The sequence below is a fragment of the Rhinoraja longicauda genome, chromosome 6, assembly GCF_053455715.1.
Source record: "Rhinoraja longicauda isolate Sanriku21f chromosome 6, sRhiLon1.1, whole genome shotgun sequence".
NCBI lineage: Eukaryota > Metazoa > Chordata > Chondrichthyes > Rajiformes > Arhynchobatidae > Rhinoraja > Rhinoraja longicauda.
In genome coordinates, this window is record NC_135958.1 from 78,159,448 (window position 1) to 78,183,980 (window position 24,533).

Consider the following 24,533-nt stretch of genomic DNA (forward strand, 5'->3'; position numbering starts at 1 on the left):
TGAATATTCAGGGGTATACAACCTATCGAAAAGACAGACAGGTGGGCAGAGGGGGTGGGGTCGCTCTGTTAGTAAGGAATGATATTCAGTCCCTTGCAAGGGGTGACATAGAATCAGGAGATGTAGAATCAGTATGGACATATCTGAGAAATTGTAAGGGTAAAAAGACCCTAATGGGAGTTATCTACAAGGCCCCAAACAGTAGCCTGGATATAGGGTGCAAGTTGAATCAAGAGTTAAAATTGGCATGTCGCAAAGTTAATGCTACAGTTGTTATGGGAGATTTCAACATGCAGGTAGACTGGGAAAATCAGCTTGGTAATGGACCCCAAGAAAGGGAGTTTGTGGAGTGCCTCCGAGATGGATTCTTAGAGCAGCTTGTACTGGAGCCAACCAGGGAGAAGGCAATTCTGGATTTAGTGTTGTGTAATTAACCGGATTTGATAAGGAAACTCAAGGTAAAAGAGCCATTAGGAGGTAGTAATCATAATATGATGTTTTAATCTACAATTTGAAAGGGAGAAGGGAAAATTGGAAGTGTCAGTATTGCAGTTGAGTAAGGGGGACTATGGAGGCATAAGGGAGGAGCTGGCCAGAGTTGACTGGAAAGAGACCCTAGCAGGGAAGATGGTGGAACACCAATGGCAGGTATTTCTGGGAATAATACAGAAGGTGCAGGATCAGTTCATTCCAAAGAGGAAGAAAGATTCTAAGGGGAGTAAGAGTCGACCGTGGCTGACAAGGGAAGTCAAGGACAGTATAAAAATAAAAGAGAAGAGGTATAACATAGAAAAGATGAGCGGGAAGCCAGAGGATTGGGATTCTTTTAAAGAGCAACAGAAGGTAACTAAAAAGGCAATACGGGGAGAAAAGATGAGGTGCGAAGGTAAGCTAGCCAAGAATATAAAGGAGGATAGTAAAAGCTTTGTTAGGTATGTGAAGAGGAAAAAAACAGTTAAGACAAATGTGGGTCTCTTGAAGACAGAAGCAGGTAAATTTATTATGGTGAACAAGGAAATGGCAGATGAGATGAACAGGTACATTGGATCTGCCTTCACTAAAGGAAGACACAAACAATCTCCCAGATGTACTAGTGGACAGAGGTCTAGGGTGATGGAGGAACTGAAGGAAATTCACTTTAGGAAATAAATGGTGTTGGGTAGACTGATGGGACTGAAGGCCGATAAATCCCCAAGGCCTGATGGTCTGCATCCCAGGGTACTTAGAGAAGTGGCTCTAGAAATCATGGACGCATTGGTGTAAGAAAATAACTGCAGATGCTGGTACAAATCGAAGGTATTTATTCACAAAATGCTGGAGTAACTCAGCAGGTCAGGCTGCATCTCATGAGAGAAGGAATGGGCGACTTTTCGGGTAGAGACCCTTCTTCAGACTGAATAAATGGACGCATTTGGTGATATTTTTCCAATGTTCTATAGATTCAGGATCAGTTCCCGTGGTTTGGAAGGTACCTAATGTTATCCCACTTTTTAAGAAACAAGGGAGAGAGAAAATGGGAAATTATAGACCAGTTTGCCTGACATCAGTGGTGGGGAAGATGCTGCAGTTAATTATAAAAGAAGAAATTGCGGAACATTTGGATAGCTGTAACAGGATCGTTCCGAGTCAGCATGGATTTACGAAGGGGAAATCATGCTTGACTGATCTTCTGGAATTTTTTGAGGATGTAAATAGGAAAATGGACAAAGGAGAGCCAGTGGATGTAGTGTACCTGGACTTTCACAAAGCCTTTGATAAGGTCCGACATAGGAGATTTTTGGGCAAAATTAGAGTGTAATGACATGGATAGAAAATTGGTTGGCAGACAGGAAACAAAGAGGAGGGATTAACGGGTCCCTTTCAGAATGGCAGGCAGTGACTAGTGGGGTACCGCAAGGCTCGGTGCTGGGACTGCAGCTATTTACAATATACATTAATGACTGACATGAAGGGATTAAAAATAACATTAGCAAATTTGCAGATGACACAAAGCTGGGTGGCAGTGTGAACTGTGAGGAGGCTGCTAAGAGGATGCAGGGTGACTTGGACAGGTTGTGTGAGTGGGCGGATGCATGGCAGATGCAGTTTAATGTGGATAAGTGTGAGGTTATCCACTTTGGTGGTAAGAATAGGAAGGCAGAGTATTATCTGAATAGTGTCGAGTTAGGAACAGGGGATGTACAAAGAGATCTGCGTGTCCTGAAAGTAAGCATGCAGTGAAGAAAGCTAATGACATGTTGGTCTTCATGACAAGAGGAGATGAGTATAATAATAATACATTTATTTTATATAGCGCTTTTCAAGATACTCAAAGACGCTTTACAAAGCGAACAAGACATAAAAACAAACAAACAAAAGATTTGTCCTGACGGATAGTATAGGAGCAAAGACGTCCTTCTGCAGTTGTACAGGGCCCTAGTGAGACCACACCTGGAGTACTGAGTGCAGTTTTGGTCTCCAAATTTGAGGAAGGGCATTCTTGCTATTGAGGGCGTGCAGCGTAGGTTTACTAGGTTAATTCCCGGAATGGCGGGACTATCGTATGTTGAAAGACTGGAGCGACTGGGCTTGTATACACTGGAATTGAGAAGGATGAGAGGGGATCTTATTAAAACATGTAAGATTATTAAGGGATTGGACACGCTAGAGGCAGGAAACATGTTCCTAATATTGGGGGAGTCCAGAACCAGGGACCACAGTTTAAGAATAAGGGGTAGGCCATTTAGAACGGAGATGAGGAAAAAGTTTTTCACTCAGAGTTGTGAGTCTGTGGAATTCTCTGCTTCAGAAGGCAGTGGAGGCCAATTCTCTGAATGCATTCATGAGAGAGCTAGATAGAGCTCTTAAGGATAGTGGAGTCAGGGGGTATGGGGAGAAGGCAGGAATGGGGTACTGATTGTGGATGATCAGCCATGATCACATTGAATGGCGGTGCTGGCTCGAAGGGCCGAATGGCCTACGCCTGCACCTGTTGTCTATTGCCTATTGCAGTCGGAAGAAAGGTCCCGATCCGAAATATCACCTATCCTTTTTCTCCAGAGATGTAGTTAGGAATGAACCCGGGTCTTTGGCGCTGTAAGGCAGCAACATTACCTCTGCGCCACTGTGCTGTCCCAAATAAAGCTGCAACTGAACCTATTGTGCATTGTTTTGAGGTTTGCACATGGACTGTTCTTCTCATTCAATGTTATGTAGGGTGTTTGACTCACCTGTTAAATCCAGGACTAAGGGCAGAGGTGCAGATGCACATACCAATGATAAACGGATCACTTGAACATTTGGAATCTTAGGATCTGCAAGTAAACAAAAGACACAATAAGAAACTCTGCTTTCCAAACCCGGTGTTTCCAGAAAACGTAGCAAATTGAAATCACCATGAAAAATCTAGTTGACATTTATATACCATTAACTTTCAGGTGCTTTCTATAGTGTCGTATTCTCAAGGGCGTTGAATTCAAGAACACAAAAGCATTTTGATATTGAACTACTGGGAGTCGTCTGACCGATAATATACAAGATTCAACTTGTACTTAGCGATTCATCCTCAAACATAACATCGCATTGCATTCCTTAAAAAGCCCACACAATAGTTATTTGAATAAAAGAAGCAGGCATACACCAAGCATTTACAAACTAAAAATTCAGCACACAACTAAGAGAGATGGATCACAGCTATGACAACAGAGTCACCTGACAGATGACCCATAATTGTACAACAAGGATACTCAACTTGAACGTCCTAACCCATTTCCATAAAAGCTCTTAAGGAACATCATTGTGATCTCTCTTTCAAAGTGGAGAAGTAAAGATTTGGATCCTAATATTTAGCGAAAAGTATAAAACATGAGTAGATTATGAGCACAACAATCATATGGCAGACTGGACAGGATACAGCGAGGAAACAGGCCCTTTGGCCTGCGTTGATCAGCAAACATCCCGTACACTAGCACTATCCCATACACACTAGGGACAATTTTACAATTTACAGAAGCCAATTAACCTACAGACCGGCACGTCTTTGGAGTATAGGAGGAGACCAGAGCACCCAGAGATAACCCACGTGGTCACAGGCTCTATGCAGACAGCACCCGTGGTCAGGATCGAACCCGAGTCTCTGATGCTGTAAGGCAGCAACACTATTGCTTTGGGAAAAGAACTAGGTTGGAGTGAGGGAGAATCTCTGAAAAGCCAGTCTGGCACCTTATCCAGTCCAACAACCAAACTAGAGAAATAATACAAACAAATTCACCACCTCACCTCCATCTGGACACACGGAGGTGTTCCAGGCTTTATATCACATTCTCGACCCAAAACATCACCTGTCCATTCCTTTGTGGTTCCTGCAGCATTTTGTAGACAATAGGTGCAGGAGTAGGCCATTCAGCCCTTCGAGCCAGCACCGCCATTCAATGCGATCATGGCTCAATCAGTACCCCGTTCCTGCCTTCTCCCCATACCCCCTCACTCCGCTATCCTTAAGAGCTCTATCCAGCTCTCTCTTGAAAGCATCCAACGAACTGGCCTCCACTGCCTTCTGAGGCAGAGAATACCACATCTTCACCACTCTCTGACTGAAAAAGTTCTTCCTCATCTCCGTTCTAAATGGCCTACCCCTTATTCTTAAACTGTGGCCCCTTGTTCTGGACTTTCTGTGTTTTGATCAAATTCCAGTAATTCTGTCTGTATCAGAAGGGGCAAATCCCACTCCAAGACATCTATCTGTGATATTGTGTGGAGGAAGGAACAGCAGATGCTGGTTTATACCGAAGATAGACAAAATGGTGGAGCAACTCAGCGGGTCAGGTAGCATCTCTGCAGAAAAATAGGTGACATTCTGGCCTGGAACCCTTCTTCAGACGTCACCTATTCTTTGTCTCCAGAGATGCTGCCTGACCAGCTAAGTTACTCCATCATTCCACAATTTCAGCACTCCAGCAAAAGAATAGGTAATATTTTGGGTCGGAACCCTTCTTCAGACTCTGAAGAAGGGGTCCAATCAGAAACGTCACCCATTCTTTTTCTCCAGCGATGCTGCCTGGATCGCTGAGTTATGCCAGCATTTTGCGTCTCTCTGTAATACTGGCTGTTCTCGCTCAATCAGTATAGACTGGCTGGACAATCTGACAGCCCTGTATTTCACAATATTTTACACACCTCGTTCTGTATTACCACTAACTGCACCATATTGCCACAGCAACCTGGTCCCAACCGTTCACTGACCCACCATCCTCCCCCACCTACATTGCAACTTGAACTTTTATTCCTTTTTTTTGGTGTTAATTCTTGTTAAGTGTCATTTTATCATCCCATCTTTGAAACGCTCCTTTTGACATCCTTAAACCCAGAGCACCTTATGAGTTATTTCACTTCCCAAAGTGCAACAGTTTAAGGCAGTTGCTGACTGCTTTAAAACCTATTAAAGGTGGTCAATAAATGCTGGCTTTAGAGATATCCACTACTGACAAGCCAGAAAAACTATGCCCATTAGAAATGAAAATATGCCATATTGATCTACATTAAAAAACCACATCTGCCTGTTCATAAATTTATGGTGGAAAAAGCCTCTTCAAAGTACCCTATTAAAATTCAATTTCCACCCTGACTGGAACTCCTAATAATAATAATAAAAATATTATTTATTCGTCCCAGAACGGAGATGAGGAAGAACTTTTTCAGTCAGAGAGTGGTGAAGGTGTGGAATTCTCTGCCTCAGAAGGCAGTGGAGGCCAGTTCGTTGGATGCTTTCAAGAGAGAGCTGGATAGAGCTCTTAAGGATAGCGGAGTGAGGGGGTATGGGGAAAAGGCAGGAACGGGGTACTGATGGAGAGTGATCAGCCATGATCGCATTGAATGGCGGTGCTGGCTCGAAGGGCTGAATGGCCTACTCCTGCACCTATTGTCTATTGTCTATAAATTTACAGTGTTACAGCAGCAAAGTGGATAGCAAGAGATCATTCATTATAAATAAAAGTAAAGACAGGGATAAATTGTCATCAGTCATCAGTTTACTGTGTATTCCTTAACTGTTACTGTTGACTTGTCCGCAGTGCTGGTTGTGCAGTCTCACAGCATCAGGAAGGAAGGACCTCCTATATCTCTCCTTTACACACTTGGGGTGAAGGAGTCTGTCACTGAAGGAGCTACTCATTGCAGTGACAGTGTCCTGCATGGGGTGGGAGTTGTTGTCCAGCAGTGATGTTAATTTTGCCGTCATCCTCCTCTCTCCCACCGCCTGTACTGAGTCGAGGGGGCACCCCAGGACAGAGCTGGCCTTCCTGACCAGCTGGTCAAGTCTCTTCCCCTCCGCCGCTGAGCTAATGTTCTGAGCTCTGATGAACAGTACTGTCTTCTGAGTCTATCAAATCTGCAATGACTAAACCTACAATGTAGTTTGTATTCCACAATCATATACTGAATTCATGAGCAGTGGTAATGTTTGGTAATCTAGTATTAAAATGGAACATGGCTAGACGGGTTTGGAGTTATTCACTGGGAACTTTGGATTTTATGTGTAGATAACGGAAACAAAACCAAAACTTAGTTGGGCAACACAATGCCGCTGTCTCACAGCGCCAGAAACTTGGGTTTGATCTCGACCTTGGGAGCTGCCTGTGTGGAGTTTGCATGTTCTCCCTGTGACTGCGTGGGTTTCCTCCCACATCCCAAAGATGTGCAGGTTGGCAGGTTAATTGGCTCCTGTAAATTGCCCTGACTGTGTTGGGAGCAGATGTGAAAGCGGGATAATATAGAACCAGCGTGAGTGGGCGATTGATGGTCGGCACCGACTTGGTGGGCTGAAGGGTCTGTTTCCTTACTGTGTCTCTCAGCTAAAATGAACTAAGTCTACCCAGTTTGATTCTCTCAGCATTTGTACTGACTTATTTCCATCAATGATCAGTAAGCTCAGCTGATCATTTTAACTCCTTTCCCTCCACATGAAATGGATCCAGAGCCCAACAGTCTTGTTCACGTGATATTTATGAGCTGTGTTGGCAGCTGACTCTCAGATTCATAGCAACCAGATTGTTCTCCAGGGAAAAATCTCCCTCAAGCATGTTTAATTTTGTTAGAATCATATGGGGTGCAAGACATGTTGATCTTTATCACACTCACTTTCATCTTGAACCAAATCAACACAGGATTAAATCGCACACCATTTTGTGCTATGCACAACAAAACCATTTTTTAAACAGCTTCTAAAAGGCAGAAAAATGCCTCAAAGCAACTCAAAATGGACTCCAACCTATGTCAAAGTTTTTTAAAAAGAGAAGTAGCATAAATGACACTTGCAGATTTGACGTCTAAAGTCGTGGTACAACACAAATAATTTTTATAGCATCATCAGTTATGGTATCACGCTTAATTGTACAAAAAACGTTAGTTGCAATAAGAATCAGTGGCAAACTGAAACAGAGTGGTTTCTTATACAACACAAAAGATCCAATCAGAGACATTTACCTTGATACTGACGTGATAAACGCCCCCACATTATATGATAGAACTTTATTTATCCCAGGAGGGAAATTGGTCTGCCAACAGTCATAAAACACAACAAGATACATGAAATTAAAGTGACGAGTGGAAAGTCCAGCATTGGGAATGTGGAAAGATTGGGGAGAGGACATCAGTCTATCCCACGACAGTAGGGGAAGGAGTTGAACAGCTCGATAGCCACTGGGAAAAAGGATCTCCTGTGGCGTTCTGTGCTGCATCTTGGTGGAACCAGTCTGTTGCTGAAGGTGCTCATCAGGTTGACCAGTGTGTCACGGGGGTCAGCTGTATTGTGCAAGATGCTCCACAGTTTGAGGAGCATCCTCCCCTCCAAGACCACCTCCAATGAATTCAACTCCACCCCCAGGAGGGAGCCAGCCTTCCTGATGAGCTCATTGATTCTGTTGGTGTCCACGGCCTTTACCCTGCTACCCCAGCACATGACAGCGAAGGAGATGGCACTGGCCACCTCCGATTGATAGAACATCTGCAGCATCTTACTGCAGAGGTTGAAAGAGCGGAGCCTCCTCAGAAAGTACAGCCGGCTCTGGACATTACCAAGACATGATAATTAAAACGGTTTCCCATCCTTGGATAAAGACACAAGATCTACGTTATATCTTGAGTCGCATTACACTCAATCAATTATTCTGCCTTCCCACAGATGTCCCCATTAATAGTTAATGGCTCCCCTACATTCAGAAGAAAACGCACTGCAGAGCAGACCAATTACCAAATGTCGAAGGCACAAAGTGCTGAGTAACTCAGCGGGTCAGGCAGCATCTCTGAAAGACATGGAGAGGTGATGGTTCGTGTTGTGACCCTTCTTCAAACATGCTTTCATTCTGAAGAAATTAGAGTCATAGAGTGATACAGTGGAAACAGGCCCTTTGGCCGAACTTCCCCACACCGGCCAACATGTCCCAGCTACACTAGTCCCACCTGCCCGGGTTTGGTCCATATCCCTCCAAACCTGATCGATCCATGTACCTGTCTAACTGTTTCTTAAATGTTGGGATAGTCCCTGCCTCAACTACCTCCTCTGGCAGCTTGTTTCATAAACCCACCACCCTTTGTGTGAAAACGTTATCCCTCAAATTCCTATTAAATTTTTTCCCCTTCACCTTAAACCTATGTCCTCTGGTCCTCGATTCCCCTACTCTAGGCAAGAGACCTATGTGTCTAACTGATCTATGTATCTAACCGATCTATTCCTCTCATGATTTTCTACACCTCAATAAGATGATTAATTCATTGGGTAGAAATGAATGAAGGGTCATATTTACCTGTGTCAGTTAACAAAGATTTTTAAATCATGTAAGATTAGTTTTGAAAGGCATTGTGGTGGGGGTGGGGGCAGGAAAGTGGAAAAGGGAGAGGATAGGTTTAAGGTGAAGGGGAAAAAATTTAATAGGAATTTGAGGGATAATGTTTTCACACAAAGGGTGGTGGGCTTATGAAACAAGCTGCCAGAGGAGGTAGTTGAGGCAGGGACTATCCCAACATTTAAGAAACAGTTAGACAGGTACATGGATCGATCAGGTTTGGAGGGATATGGACCAAACGCGGGCAGGTGGGACTAGTGTAGCTGGGACATGTTGGCCGGTGTGGGGAAGTTCGGCCAAAGGGCCTGTTTCCACTGTATCACTCTATGACTCTAATTTCTTCAGAGTGAAAGCATGTTTGAAGAAGGGTCACAACACGAACCATCACTTCTCCATGTCTTTCAGAGATGCTGCCTGACCCGCTGAGTTACTCAGCACTTTGTGCCTTCGACATTTGGTAATTGGTCTGGGCTGCAGTGTGTTTTCTTCTGAATGTAGGGGAGCCATTAACTATTAATGGGGACATCTGTGGGAAGGCAGAATAATGTGGCTGACGAGGGAAGTCAAGGACAGCATAAAAATTAAGGAGAGGAAGAATAACATAGCAAAGAAGAATGGGAAGACAAAGGATTGGGACTCTTTTAAAGAGCAACAAAAGTTAACTAAAAAGGCAATACGGGGAGAAAAGATGAGGTACGAGGGTAAACTAGCCAATAATATAAAGGAGGATAGCAAAAGTTTTTTTAGGTACGTGAAGAGGAAAAAAATAGTCAAGGCAAATGTGGGTCCCTTGAAGACAGAAGCAGGGGAATTTATTATGGGGAACAAAGAAATGGCAGACGAGTTAAACCGTTACTTTGGATCTGTGTTTACTGAGGAGGATACACACAATCTCCCAAATGTTCTAGGGGCCGGAGAACCTAGGGTGATGGAGGAACTGAAGGAAATCCACATTAGGCAGGAAATGGTTTTGGGTAGACTGATGGGACTGAAGGCTGATAAATCCCCAGGGCCTGATGGTCTGCATCCCAGGGTACTTAAGGAGGTGGCTCTAGAAATAGTGGAAGCATTGGAGATCATTTTTCAATGTTCTATAGATTCAGGATCAGTTCCTGTGGATTGGAGGATAGCAAATGTTATCCCACTTTTTAAGAAAGGAGGGAGAGAGAAAACGGGTAATTATAGACCAGTTAGTCTGACATCAGTGGTGGGGAAGATGCTGGAGTCAATTATAAAAGACGAAATTGCTGAGCATTTGGATAGCGGTAACAGGATCATTCCGAGTCAGCATGGATTTACGAAGGGGAAATCATGCTTGACAAATCTACTGGAATTTTTTGAGGATGTAACTAGGAAAATTGACAGGGGAGAGTCAGTGGATGTGGTGTACCTCGACTTTCAGAAAGCCTTCGACAAGGTCCCACATAGGAGATTAGTGGGCAAAATTAGAGCACATGGTATTGGGGGTAGGGTACTGACATGGATAGAAAATTGGTTGACAGACAGAAAGCAAAGAGTGGGGATAAATGGGTCCCTTTCGGAATGGCAGGCAGTGACCAGTGGGGTACCGCAAGGTTCGGTGCTGGGACCCCAGCTATTTACGATATACATTAATGACTTAGATGAAGGGATTAAAAGTGCCATTAGCAAATTTGCAGATGATACTAAGCTGGGGGGTAGTGTGAATTGTGAGGAAGATGCAATAAGGCTGCAGGGTGACTTGGACAGGTTGTGTGAGTGGGCGGATACATGGCAGATGCAGTTTAATGTAGATAAGTGTGAGGTTATTCACTTTGGAAGTAAGAATAGAAAGGCAGATTATTATCTGAATGGTGTCAAGTTAGGAAGAGGGGATGTTCAACGAGATCTGGGTGTCCTAGTGCATCAGTCACTGAAAGGAAGCATGCAGGTACAGCAGGCAGTGAAGAAAGCCAATGGAATGTTGGCCTTCGTAACAAGAGGAGTTGAGTATAGGAGCTAAGAGGTCCTTCTACAGTTGTACCGGGCCCTGGTGAGACCGCACCTGGAGTACTGTGTGCAGTTTTGGTCTCCAAATTTGAGGAAGGATATTCTTGCTATTGAGGGCATGCAGCGTAGGTTCACTAGGTTGATTCCCGGAATGGCGGGACTGTCGTATGTTGAAAGGCTGGAGCAATTAGGCTTGTATACACTGGAATTTAGAAGGATGAGGGGGGATCTTATTGAAACATATAAGATAATTAGGGGATTGGACACATTAGAGGCAGGAAACATGTTCCCAATGTTGGGGGAGTCCAGAACAAGGGGCCACAGTTTAAGAATAAGGGGTAGGCCATTTAGAACGGAGATGAGGAAGAACTTTTTCAGTCAGAGAGTGGTGAAGGTGTGGAATTCTCTGCCTCAGAAGGCAGTGGAGGCCAGTTCGTTGGATGCTTTCAAGAGAGCTGGATAGAGCTCTTAAGGATAGCGGAGTGAGGGGGTATGGGGAGAAGGCAGGAACGGGGTACTGATTGAGAGTGATCAGCCATGATCGCATTGAATGGCGGTGCTGGCTCGAAGGGCTGAATGGCCTACTCCTGCACCTATTGTCTATTGAAATGACTGTATAAAGCGACTGTATAATGGATCTGCTATAATTCTGAAAAAGCACTTTATAAGCCACATGAAAATAATCAAATCATACAGAAATGCAGAGACAATGTACATCATCTGTGTCTTTTTGCAGTGATGATATCAGATGATGATAAGCACACCATTAGAGGCTAGGCAGACCAGATCTCTTGCCTGGAGGAATAGTGGCCTGAGAGGTCACTAAATAGAGATCTTTACAATGATGAACAAATTCAGCGGGTATAGACGGAGATTGTTTCATTAGCTGGAAAGAGGATAACCGGAGTCAGTAATACTAGATTGTTACTAAGGAAATGCACAAGAAATGCCTTCAGCTAAAAATAAACAGCAAAAATGTAGAACCTTGTTGAATGTTGAAGGGAATGTGTGGTACGTTTAAGATTTCAAGGTCAATTTATTGTCAGATGTACCAATTAACGTACAGTGAAATTTGAGTTACCAGTATAAAGAGAAACTGCACAAGTATATGAAGGAAAGAACAGATGCAACAGGTGCAACACTGATTTTCCGGAAACTGATGTTCTGCCCACACCTATAACCCGGATAAAATTATAAGAGCTCAGCTGAAATTCAATTGAACAAAAGCAGCTTAACCTACCAATTTGTTTACTACGGTTTCCCAGCAGAACCTCTTTGTACTTCCTGAGGCTCTCGTCATCTTTGTCCAGCTCTTCGATCTCCTGCAGAGTCTTCTGTGCTGGTGCTTTGTAACTCAATGCAGTTTCGCTTTCCTGATTCTCAGCGGCAATGGCTGCCAGCTGCTCTGCGGTTGGCTCCTGCTCTGCCATCTCTCTCCACGCAACTGTAACAATAGTGCAACGTGTGAGTTCACAGCATTCTCCACACCACTAAATATTTACACAGAAAATAAGCTCCAAGATTCAGTTTAAACGTCAACATAAACTCCATTAAAATTGCATTCTGTTGTTGCAGGATCTAAACAGCTTAAGAGTCAAATCTTAAAATCATCTTCTGACAATTCAGTTCGAAACAGGGAGCTTGAAAATCCGTAGCACACACTTTAGTTCCAAATCCAAGAAAATCTTGTAGTGAAGTCCAATTTGATTGTTAAACTAAAGATACAAGTTTTTAAATCTCACCTTAAACAAAGGACGGCGCTTATTTTAAAAAGGCAGTAAAATGGAATAGATTTTAAAAGGTAAATATAAATATACACGTCAGAGATATAATGAAATATTTCAGAGTTGAACAATAGCAATGAATTGGTCTTAATTAGTAAACACAAAGTGCATGCCATCCAGATGAGAAAAAAGTTATTTCCAATGATGTGGCGAGGGGAGGAAGCAATCATGAGGTTCTACAAATCTGGACAGGTTAGATTATAATCCCTTCCTACACATGAAACGGAATCCATTGCTTTCACTGATAATCTAATTATTAAATCCATCCCTGCAAGGTGCGTCTAGAGAAAGGCCGATGGTTAATTAGATTTGTCTTAGTGCTTATTCATGCAGCATCTCCTAGCTTGAGATACAGTGCGGAAACAGGCCCTTCAGCCCACCGAATCCATGCCGACCAGCCACCGCCATACACTAGCTCTATCCTACACACTTGGGAAAATCTTTAACAAAGCCGATTAACCTACAAACCTGGTGTGTGGCAGAAAACCGAGCACCCGGAGAAAACCCACATGGTCACAAGGAGAACATACAAACTCCATACAGACAGCACCCATGGTCAGAATTGAACCTGGGTGACTTGGACAGGTTGAGTGAGTGGGCAGATGCACTATAATGTAGGTAAATGTGAGGTTATCCACTTTGGTGGCAAGAACAAGGAGGCAGATTATTATCTCAATGGTGTCAGATTAGGTAAGGGGGAAGTGCAACGAGACCTTGGTGTCGTTGTACACCAGTCACTGAAAGCAAACGTGCAGGTACAGCAGGCAGTGAAGAAAGCTAATGACATGTTGGCCTTCATAATGAGAGGTTTGAGTTTAGGAGCAAAGAGGTCCTTCTGCAGTTGTACAGGGCCTTGGTGAGACCACTCCTGGAGTATTGTATGCAGTTTTGGTCTCCTAATTTGAGGAAGGACGTCCTTGCTATTGAGGCAGTGCAGAGTAGGTTCACGAGGTTAATCTCTGGGATGGAGCGACTATCCTGAGGAAAGATTGGAAAGACTGGACTTGTATTCACTGGAGTTTAGAAGGATGAGAGGGGATCTTATAGAGACGTATAGAATTATAAAAGGACTGACAATCTAGATGCAGGAAAAATGTTCCCAATGTTTGGGGAGTCCAGAACCAGGGGCCACAGTCTAAGAATGAAGGGGAGACCATTTAAAACTGAGGCGAGAAGAAACTTTTTCACCCAGAGAGTTGTGAATTTGTGGAATTCTCTGCCACAGAAGGCAGTGGAGGCCAATTCACTGGATGAATTTAAAAGTTAGATAGAGCTCGAGTGGCTAGCGGAATCAAGGGATATGGGGAGAAGGCAGGCACAGGTTACTGATTGTGAATGATCACGCATGATCACAATGAATGGCGGTGCTGGCTCAAAGGGACAAATGGCCTCTTCCCGCACCTATTTTGTATGTTTCTATAATTCCAATAGCAGACTCAGGAGAAAATTTATTTGGGGTTTTGTTTGGAACCTGAAACGTTATCTCAATGAACAGATGATGTGAATTACATTAATGCGGTCAAGGGGAAGCCATAGAGGTATGAAGCAAAAGAGGTGGAACGGTGCATTGTTAAAATTTGTTAAGAGAAGACGAGAAGAGAATATGTGAAATACAGACTCCAAAAGACCCATTTTACTGAACCATTCCGGAAAGATTCCTCATGAACAAATTGACAATGAATTAACATTGTCAGTATATGTGCAGCATTGAAGTGTTTCAGAGATTTGATAACAAGTTAATGGTGTGAACTCAAGTTCATTATGGCATATCACATAGTGCAAAGATTACAGTTGAAGTATTTCTAGCTTATTTCATGCAAAGTCCCTAATAACAGCCTTTGATAACGAAATAATCAGATGAGATCAGATTGTCACCTTTTTAAAATATGATGCAAACAGTAAATTGTATTTTAAAACTCATTTGACTTTATTAACGTAATTGAGTTACAAAATTCGACAAAAATATCAGCAAATATTGCTCGAAGTATCAAGCTCAAGATGAGGTTAATTATAGAGAAAATTTAAGAATGCTGATGAACACTACCATACATTTAAGAATGTGCAGAAGAAAAGAATCCTGAACTAAATGTCCACAAATCCATGATTGCAGCGAGATGGATGGGCAAGTAGGTTTAAGATTACATAGAGCCGGGCACTAGCCTTCATCAAATCAAGACAAAACAAAACAAGGTCAGGAAAATAAGACAAAAAATATGCTGAACACTATTCATGCACAGGTCACTGCCATGGGACTGATAGCACTAGAGATGGTGTAGAGACAATTGACATGGATTTAACCAGGGAAAGAAACTGTTAATGACGAATAACCCGACTAACTGGTGTCGTTTTTTAAACATTGAAAACTGAGGGATATTCATTTCTGATTAATAAAACAGCCCTACATGCAATGAGTAGGGGAACAAAAATAAGAGTTGCTTGCACTTGGCTAGTCACACTCAAAAATCAGCACTAAGGTTTAAGCATTGACACACTAAAAAAAAAAATCTGCTCTTGAATTAATAGGCAATTACTCTGTATTTTCTAAAAAATGCAAAGGGCTGAGTAAAATGAGAGCAGTTTGTCACACTGTGTGTTTTCGTGCATAGGAAAGAACTGCAGATGCTGGTTTAAATCGAAGGTAGACACAAAAAGCTGGAGTAACTCAGCCGGACAGGCAGCATCTCTGGAGAGAGGGAATGGGTGATTTTTTGGGTCGAGGCCTTTCTTCAGTCTGAGTTACTCCACCATTTGGTGTCTATCTTCGTGTTCTTGTGCATTGTAATTATGGAGAAAGGGGTGTCAATGTGATGAACCAATGGCTTAATGGCTATTTCTGGTGATTTTTAAGAAAGGCAAAAATTGTATTTGTGTACATTTGATTTGAATAGCATCCAAAGACAAATTTAGAACTGTACCTCAGTGCACGTGCCAATAATAAACCTGATTTTTTAATATGTTGGAAATTAATATCCATGGAAGAGCTTTAAAGATCATAAGTGATAGGAGTGGAATTAGGCCATTCGGCCCATCAAGTCTACCCCACCATACACTCATGGCTGATCTATCTCTCCCTCCTAACCCCGTTCTCCTGCTTTCTCCCCATAACCTCTGAAACTATCTATTGCTGCCTTAAATATATCCACTGACTTTGCCTCCACAGCATTCTGTGGCAAAGAATTCCACAGATTCACCACCCTCTGACAAAATAAATTCTGTCTCATCTCCTTCCTAAAAGGACGTCCTTTAATTCTGAGCCTATGACCTTTAGTCCTAGAATCGTCCCACTAGTGGAAACATCCTCTCCACATCCACTATCCAAGCCTTTCACTATAAATGCAGTTAAACCAATATAGGGCTGTTGTTTTGTCTCTCTTGGGTCTGCAATTTGAAACAATTAAGGGAATATACAGTGGGAGGCAAGGCAATGGATGCCAGACAGATGATAAATTAATAACAATGTTTAGACATTTTCCATTTTTCAAAAGCTTCAATTAATCCATCAATTCCAAAGATTAATTTTAGTGCACCTAGATGTTCCATGAAATGAACTAACACATTTTAAATGGTGGGGCGAGGAAAGGAAGCCACTTTGTATTCGGCCTACATTTCACAATACATTTTTAAAAAACTTGCTCAGAGAATGCAGAAGTAGGTATAAGGCTCAGTGCTCTGCCATTCTGCAACATAAAACAGTACAGCACAGGAACAAGGCCCTTCACTAAGGAAGATACAAAACAATCTCCCAGATGTTCTAGTGGCCAGAGATCCTAGGGTGACGGAGGAACTGAAGGAAATCCACATTTGGCAGGAAATGGTGTTGGGTAGACTGATGGGACTGAAGGCTGATAAATCCCCAGGGCCTGATGGTCTGCATCCCAGGGTACTTAAGGAGGTAGCTCTAGAAATTGTGGACACATTGGTAATCATTTTACAATGTTCTATAGATTCAGGATCAGTTTCTGTGGATTGGAGGGTAGCTAATGTTATCACATTTTTTAAGAAAGGAGGGAGAGAGAAAACAGGAAATTATAGACCAGTTAGTCTGACATCAGTGGTGGGGAAGATGCTGGAGTCACTTATAAAAGACTAAATTGCGGAGCATTTGGATAGTAGTAACAGGATCGTTCCGAGACAGCATGGATTTACGAAGGGGAAATCATGCTTGACTAATCTTCTGGAATTTTTTGAGGATGTAACTAGGAAAATTGACTGGGGAGAACCGGTGGATGTGGTGTACCTCGACTTTCAGAAAGCCTTTGACAAGGTCCCACATAGGAGATTAGTGGGCAAAATTAGGGCACATGGTATTGGGGGTAGGGTACTGACATGGATAGAAAATTGGTTGACAGACAGAAAGCAAAGAGTGGGGATGAATGGGTCCCTTTCAGAATGGAAAGGCAATGACTAGTGGGGTACCGCAAGGCTCGGTGCTCGGACCGCAGCTATTTACAATATACATTAATGACTTGGATGAAGGGATTGAAAGTACCATTAGCAGATTTGCAGATCATACAAAGCTGGGTGGTAGTGTGAACTGTGAGGAAGATGCTATGAGGTTGCAGGGTGACTTGGACAGGTTGTGTGAGAGGGTGGATGCATGGCAGATGCAGTTTAATGTGGATAAGTGTGAGGTTATCCACTTTGGTGGTAAGAATAGGAAGCCAGATTATTACCTGAGTGGTGTCAAGTTAGGAAAAGGGGACGCACAACAAGATCTGGGTGTCCTAGTGCACCAGTCACTGAAAGGAAACATGCAGGTACAGCAGGCAGCGAAGAAAACGAATGGAATGTTGGCCTTCATAACAAGAGGAGTTGAGTATAGGAGCAAAGAGGTCCTTCTGCAGTTGTACAGGGCCCTAGTGAGACCGCACCTGGAGTACTGTGTGCAGTTTTGGTCTCCAAATTTGAGGAAGGATATTCTTGCTATTGAGGGCGTGCAGCATAGGTTTACTAGGTTAATTCCCGGAATGGCGGGACTGTCATATGTTGAAAGACTGGAGCGACTAGGCTTGTATACACTTGAATTTAGAAGGATGAGAGGGGATCTCATCGAAACATATAAGATTATTAAGGCGTTGGACACGTTAGAGGCAGGAAACATGTTCCCAATGTTGGGGGAGCCCAGAACCAGGTGCCACAGTTTAAGAATAAGGGGTAGGCCATTTAGAACGGAGATGAGGAAAAACTTTTTCAGTCAGAGAATTGTAAATCTGTGGAATTCTCTGCCTCAGAAGGCAGTGGAGGCCAATTCTCTGAATGTATTCAAGAGAGAGCTAGATAGAGCTCTTAAGGACAGCGGAGTCAGGGGGTATGGGGAGAAGGCAGGAACGGGGTACTGATTGAGAATGATCAGCCATGATCACATTGAATGGTGGTGCTGGCTCGAAGGGCCGAATGGCCTACTCCTGCACCTATTGTCTTCAGCCCACAATATCTGGGTTGAACAAGGTGCCAAGACAACTCTTATCTGCTGTATCATGATATGTGGCTATAAAACAAAACTGAAAATGTTTAACAGGGCAGTCAGTATCCACAGAGAAAAAAAATGGTTGACACACAAGGTTGCTAACCTTTCAATGGAAACGATCTGGAATATTATCTCTTACCACTGTTAGATTTACGCTTCTTATGCATCACAGCCAATTCTACACCAAACCCACACATTTCTGAATACCATATTAATCTCAGCTTTGAATATACTCCAGGTGGGAGCATTTACTGCCTAAAGGAGCGAACTTCAATTGTTAATTAACTTCCATGTAAAAAAATCTCTTCATGTCAGTCTAAATATCCCTCATCCCAAGACCAAGATTTTACAGTAAGAAGCAGCCTTTCAGCATTCATTCTAACAATCCATGTCAGAATATTTCAGAGAATACCGCACCTACTATTATACTCCATCAAGTGGACGCTGATCATGCTTCCAACTCAAAGGTAACTGTCTCAAGAGGAAAAGATGAAGTGAATCTATGTGCACCAACTTCAAGACAAGCATGTTCTCTTCATAACCACACAGTTTAAGTGCATCCCAATGATCTACACCGTTTTAGCAAGACTTCCTTCCTTTTGCAAGTCGTGTAATGTTCTGGTCCGGACCAAGCACACTGATGCAATCATGAAGAAACCTCATAACACATCCACTTCCTCAGAAGTTTGAGGAGGTTCAGCGCATCGTCAAATACTCTAGCAAACTTCTGCAAGCATATTCACTGGTTACATCTGGGCATGGTTGGGAAATTCAAATGCTCAAGAACAAAGGAGCTAGCAGAAGATGTCCATTGTCTAGTCCATCACATCCCCACCACCAAAGGGGCCTATAGTAAGTGCCACCTCAAGATGGCAGCCAAGATCAGAGCTAATAAGGACTTACCCATGCTCTCATCTTGCTCTTAAGCACCAGGAAGGAATAGGGGCCCTGAGAACCATTACTTCCAGGTTCCAGAACAGCGTCCCTCCATCAACCATCCGGTTCTTGAACTGCCCTGCACAACCCAACCATAACCCTAGCTCAGCACCAGCCCACCACTGGGTGGCACAGTGGGGCAGCAGTAGAGTTGCTGCTATACTGCACTGGAAACCCGGGTTCCATCCTGACTACGGGTGCTGTCTGTACGGAGTTTGTAAGTTCTCCCCGTGACCATGTGGGTTTTTTCCGAGATCTTTGGTTTCCTCCCACACTCCAGAGACGCACGGATATGTAGGTTAATTGGCTTGGTGTATGTGTAAATTGTCTCTAATGTGTGTAGGATAATGTTAATATGTGGAGATTGCTGGTCGGCACGGACTCGGTGGGCCAAAGGGCCTGTTTCCGTGCTGTATCTCTAAACTAGGCACTACTATGGAAGCTGTACATACTTTGATTTTTGCACCATCATGGTCTAGTTTGCTTAGAATATCTGCTTAATATTATATAATATAATTCATTGCATACTATTTTTAGTTGTTTATGTGCCCGTAAAGCTGCAGCAAGTAAGAATTTCATTGTTCTGGTGAATATATACAATGAATACTCTTAACATAAACACTCTGGCAATTCAAGCCAATGTACTATTGGTCTTCCAAATTGCTTGCTGTGTTTCCATTTTCTTTGCACCTCAGGAACTTGGACACATCATTGCTTTCTCTTTTTCAATGATTCTTCCCTCTATTCCTCCATATATAAAATATAAACCACAATACACTCCGCTTGCCACATTCATGCCTATTTACTAGACACACTTGGGACAGAGAAAAGTACAGCACAGGTCCAGGCCCTTCTGCCCACAATGTCTGCACCAAACATAATGCCAAGATAAACCAAGATCTGCTTACACATGTAGGCAGATAGTGCTGGTGTACAGGAACCACTGGCCGGCATGGATTCGGTGGGCCAGTTTCCATTCTGCATCTCTAAACTAAAACTATACATGACCCAGACCACTTCTTTATACTGTGTGTTCCTTGCTTTGCACTCAAAGCAATGTAGTAAATACATATAGCGTTACCAGCTTGTTATTTTTCCCCTTTAACTGGCAAGTAGATAGGCTCACTATTACATAACTGGTATATGAAAGAAGCAAATTCCTGCTTGGCTCGAATTAAATGTTTCCATTCACAATGCCAATATGAACCAATCGCCTACTCTTGGATACACGTATCCTTCGGCGACACTGAAGTTCTGCAGAACTCTTCAGAAAATAAAATCTATGCGCATAAGCCATATAACAGCTGCAAAAGTAGGAAAACTTCCACGCCCGAAGGGTTTCTAACTTAAACCATTTTTATTGCAAAGAAAGTTTTGTGCAGCCCAAAATAAATTTAAGGAGGCTTACTGGAAACTAGCCATTGAGATTAGTCCACTCCATTACCCATTTACTGCAGATTTATTACTACAAATGGGCTCAACAGGGTGCAAGTTTTAATCAGGAAATGCCTGACAGCTTAATTTCATAGATCAACAAAAGCATTCCTATTGTTAATAATCAGAATTAATAAATAATTCGACCAAATATTTTTAAATGGAGCAAACAAAACCTAAAGATTTTCATTTTTCCTAATAATGCTACAGGCAAACTGGTAACAGAACACAATGTTTTGAGGTAAAATTAGTTTATTTATGTACGTGCGCCCAGTTTGAACCAGAGCACTCAATAATAAAACAAAAACGCAAAATGCTGGAGTAACTCAGCGGGCCAGGCAACACCTCCAGAGAACAAAGATAGGTGACGTTTTAGGTCAGGGACCCTTCTACAGGGTGAATAACAACAAGCGCACGGTAGCGCAAGGGCGGCACGGTAGCGCAGCGGTAGAGTTGCTGCTTTACAGCAAATGCAGCGCCGGAGACACAGGTTCGATCCTGACTACGGGTGCTGCACTGTAAGGAGTTTGTACGTTCTCCCCGTGACCTGCGTGGGTTTTCTCCGAGATCTTCGGTTTCCTCCCACACTCCAAAGACGTACAGGTATGTAGGTTAATTGGCTGGGTAAATGTAAAAATTGTCCCTAGTGGGTGTAGGATAGTGTTAATGTACGGGGATCACTGGGCGGCACGGACTTGGAGGGCCGAAAAGGCCTGTTTCCGGCTGTAGATATATGATATGATATGATATGAAGCAGATTTCTATCATATTTATTTCATCACATAAAAGTCCAACATTTTTCAGTATTTACTATGATTTTATTAATCTCAACTTTAAAGGTTTGCCCAATAGAGGGGCGTGCTAGGCACCTGCCAAAATACCCAAATCACTATTTTTTCTTGTTTTAAATCACGGCCCTGTTTGGCATATTGTCGTCATATTCATGATAAAAAATTAAATATGACCATTAAACGTCAAGTTATTATTGCATATGCAAAAGTGACTCTATTACAAATGGTATAAAGTGGTAATTCCCAATGCACACTGGTAACCCGCTTAACATTACTTCAGTGTTGTGATACAACTGAATACTGGTAGAGCACAGAGTCCAATCAATGCTCAAATGCAACTAACTTCTGCACTCATCTAATGATTAAAAAGTGTAAACCTTGAAAACATTTAAACTCCACTAAAATATTTTGAACGAGGATAGTGATGAGAAAACTATACTTCCCACACTGCACTAACGCAGTAAAAGGTTGTTCACAAAGGCAAGGCTACTGTGCATATGTTTAGCTCTGGCTCCGAGCCATTGGGTATTCACACATTGGCTACTCTATTAAAAATGACAGCTGGTTCTCTCCATTATTGGGTTTAATGGATTAAAGTACTTTAAATGCTCTAATTGGCTAATGTTCTTGGCACGGCGCAGGAATGGAGGATGGCTTTGAGAGTCTACATCATTCATTTGAATTTTCAAAAGACTTTTAACAAGGCGCTGCAAAATGTTCATGGTGCTGAAGGCAATACATCAGCATGGACTGGGTATTGGCTAACCAGCAGGGTGTCATAATATCAGCGATCTGTAACCAGAGGAGGGCTGCAGAGATCAGTGCTGGAATGGGAACCAATTACATTACTGACTTAGGAGGAAGTGAAAATGCTGCAGTCAAATGTGCAGATGATGCAAAAAAATGTTGGGAGGTTTGCTGTGAGAATACAAACAATTTGTAGAGACATAGTGATAGGTGGGGAAAAGGTTTGTGATTGGGAGCAAAGTGCAGGAAAATGTAATGTTGTGTACTATGGAAGGTAAAAGATTTAAATTGGAGACTCAGCTGCAGGATAAATACAACTTTTATTAGGCTTCCGAAGCATAATCTGTCAATGTGCCAACTTAAATGTAAAGTAAACAGAAATGTTGCTATTACAATCTGAAATTAATGTTCATCATTTTTAATTCCATTGATAGCCACATTCATCACGGCACTTGCCAATTTCAACCATCCCAAATATTTTTTACCGAGTAAACGAAGTATTTTGCCTAGAGTGGGGGAATCAAGAACCAGAGGACATAGGTTTAAGGGGGGGGGGGGGAGAAGAGATAAGATTTAATAGAAACCTGAGGGGTGACTATTTCACAAAACAGGTGGTGGCTATATGGATCGAACCACTAAAGGAGGTAGTTCAGGCAGGTACTATCACAGCTTTTAAGAAAAAGCTACATGGATAGGACTGGTTTACAGGGATATCAACCAAACACAGGTGGGGCTATTGTAGATAGGGCATGCTGGTTGGCATGGGCAAGTCGAACCAAAGGGCATGTGTCAACGCTGTATGCCCGTAAAATATTCTAACGAAGGGAAAAATGCAGAAATGGTCCCAGTACCAATCCCTGCAAATACTTTTACTAGAATAATATTGTGCAACCCATTAAAATGGAATGTGAATTCGCAAGCACAGACAAGTCAGTGCTCAGCCCAGTTTCTTATTTCTTTTGCAGCCATCAAAAAAGAACACACATGTTCTGAATGGTTTTCCTGACATTTCCTATTTACCAGAGCAATATTCCAAAAGACGAATTTAAATATGCAGTGCAATGGCCAAAGAATGTAGGTCGTGTGGCTCAACCTTCAGTATTCTGAGGGTCATGGAAAAGTTAGCCCATGAAGATTTACGGGTTCCAAGCCAGATGGAGAAGGACAAGCGAATGACTTAAAACCTGAGCAACCAAACACTCTTTACGTATTTATTAATGAAAAGTATAGACATCGTCTACAACACAGCACACTAGTCAACACAACATAACTAATTTTCTCTTTTAAACACGCTAGCTGAGTTCTTTAAGCGGATGCATGCAAGAACTTTATTTTGGTATTATGGAAACACCAATGTATGTAGCAGGAGCACTATTTTATTGGAATCGACAGTGAGAACAACGAAAAAAAGATAAAGCGTCCATTAATATTAATGATGGTTAGCATGTACCTCCAAAATTAACAGAAGGCTTTCTTTTGCCTTTGAATCCCAGAGGACTGCAAACATTTCTACTCACCTGTTCTGTTTAACTGCCCCTAACCCTCTATTCTAGACTACCAGCAGACAAATAAACTTCACATTTATCTCATCAAGACTCCTTAACAATTTTGCACATTCTACCGAGATTCACGATCCAACTGGAATTGTAAACGAACCTTCAGAGAGGTGAATTGTAATTGACCATGATAACTGATAAAGTAATTACTATCAACCACCTAATAAAAATTAGGAAGGAACTGCAGATGTGGTTTACACCAAAGATAGACACAAAATGCTGGAGTAACTCAGCAGGTCAGGCAGCATCTCTGGAGAAAAGGAATAGGTGAGTTGAGTCGAGACCCTTCTTCGGGTCTTCATAAAAGGTAGCTCTCAACATACCAAACTATTTTCATAGTAAACCAAGTGATTTAGTTTGGAAGTAAACATGTTATGCCCTCTCTCTGTGTTATCAGTGTGTCACTTTTAGCTAACTCTGTTATGACCGTGTATTTTTAATTACTGCAAACTATTTCAGTTTTATGCTCATACTTGGGAAACCAAGTGATTTATTTTGGATAAAATGTTCTAGCTTCAAAAATACAGCCCTGTGCAAAGACTTTAGAGATACAGTGTAGAAACAGGCCCCTTGGCCCTCCTGAGTCCACACCGACCAGTGAACACCTTGTACACTAGTCCTAACCTACACACGAAGGACAATTTACAAAAGCCAACTGACCTACAAACCTGCAGCTGGACAACTTGGTGGCTAACTTCTGACATTTACCAAGTTCTCTAAATGTTGGCAATCACCCCACCACGGTAAATACAAAAAAACTCAACATTTACAAACCTAAGAGATCACATGTGCTTTGAGATGAGACACAATTTGAAAAGCAGAGAGCCATTTGGATAGATCTTAATCAAGGGAAATGAGGCTACAATATTTGCCTATTGTGTTTGTCAGAAATTATAAATACATTGCTGCAAACATTCCAAAATTGGAGCAGACTTTGGCTTCAGAAGCAAAATCTAAAAAAGACATTTAATAATAAATCTCAGAAAAAAATCAGCCCCAGCTAGGGACTACCGCTCCAATTCTTAAATACCATT

General features: G+C 42.4%; 1 protein-coding gene across 1 annotated transcript in view; it reads right to left on the reverse strand.

Annotated features, from left to right (window-relative positions):
* Positions 1-24,533, reverse strand: part of arhgdia (Rho GDP dissociation inhibitor (GDI) alpha) — a 41,003-nt gene that overhangs the window by 6,262 nt on the left and 10,208 nt on the right. Inside the window, exons 2-3 of the mRNA XM_078401406.1 lie at positions 12,025-12,228; positions 3,210-3,293 (exon numbers count right to left, since the gene is read on the reverse strand). Of these exons, the coding sequence (XP_078257532.1) occupies positions 3,210-3,293; positions 12,025-12,214 (274 nt within the window). The 5' untranslated portion in view covers positions 12,215-12,228. The remainder of the gene's footprint in view (positions 1-3,209; positions 3,294-12,024; positions 12,229-24,533) is intronic.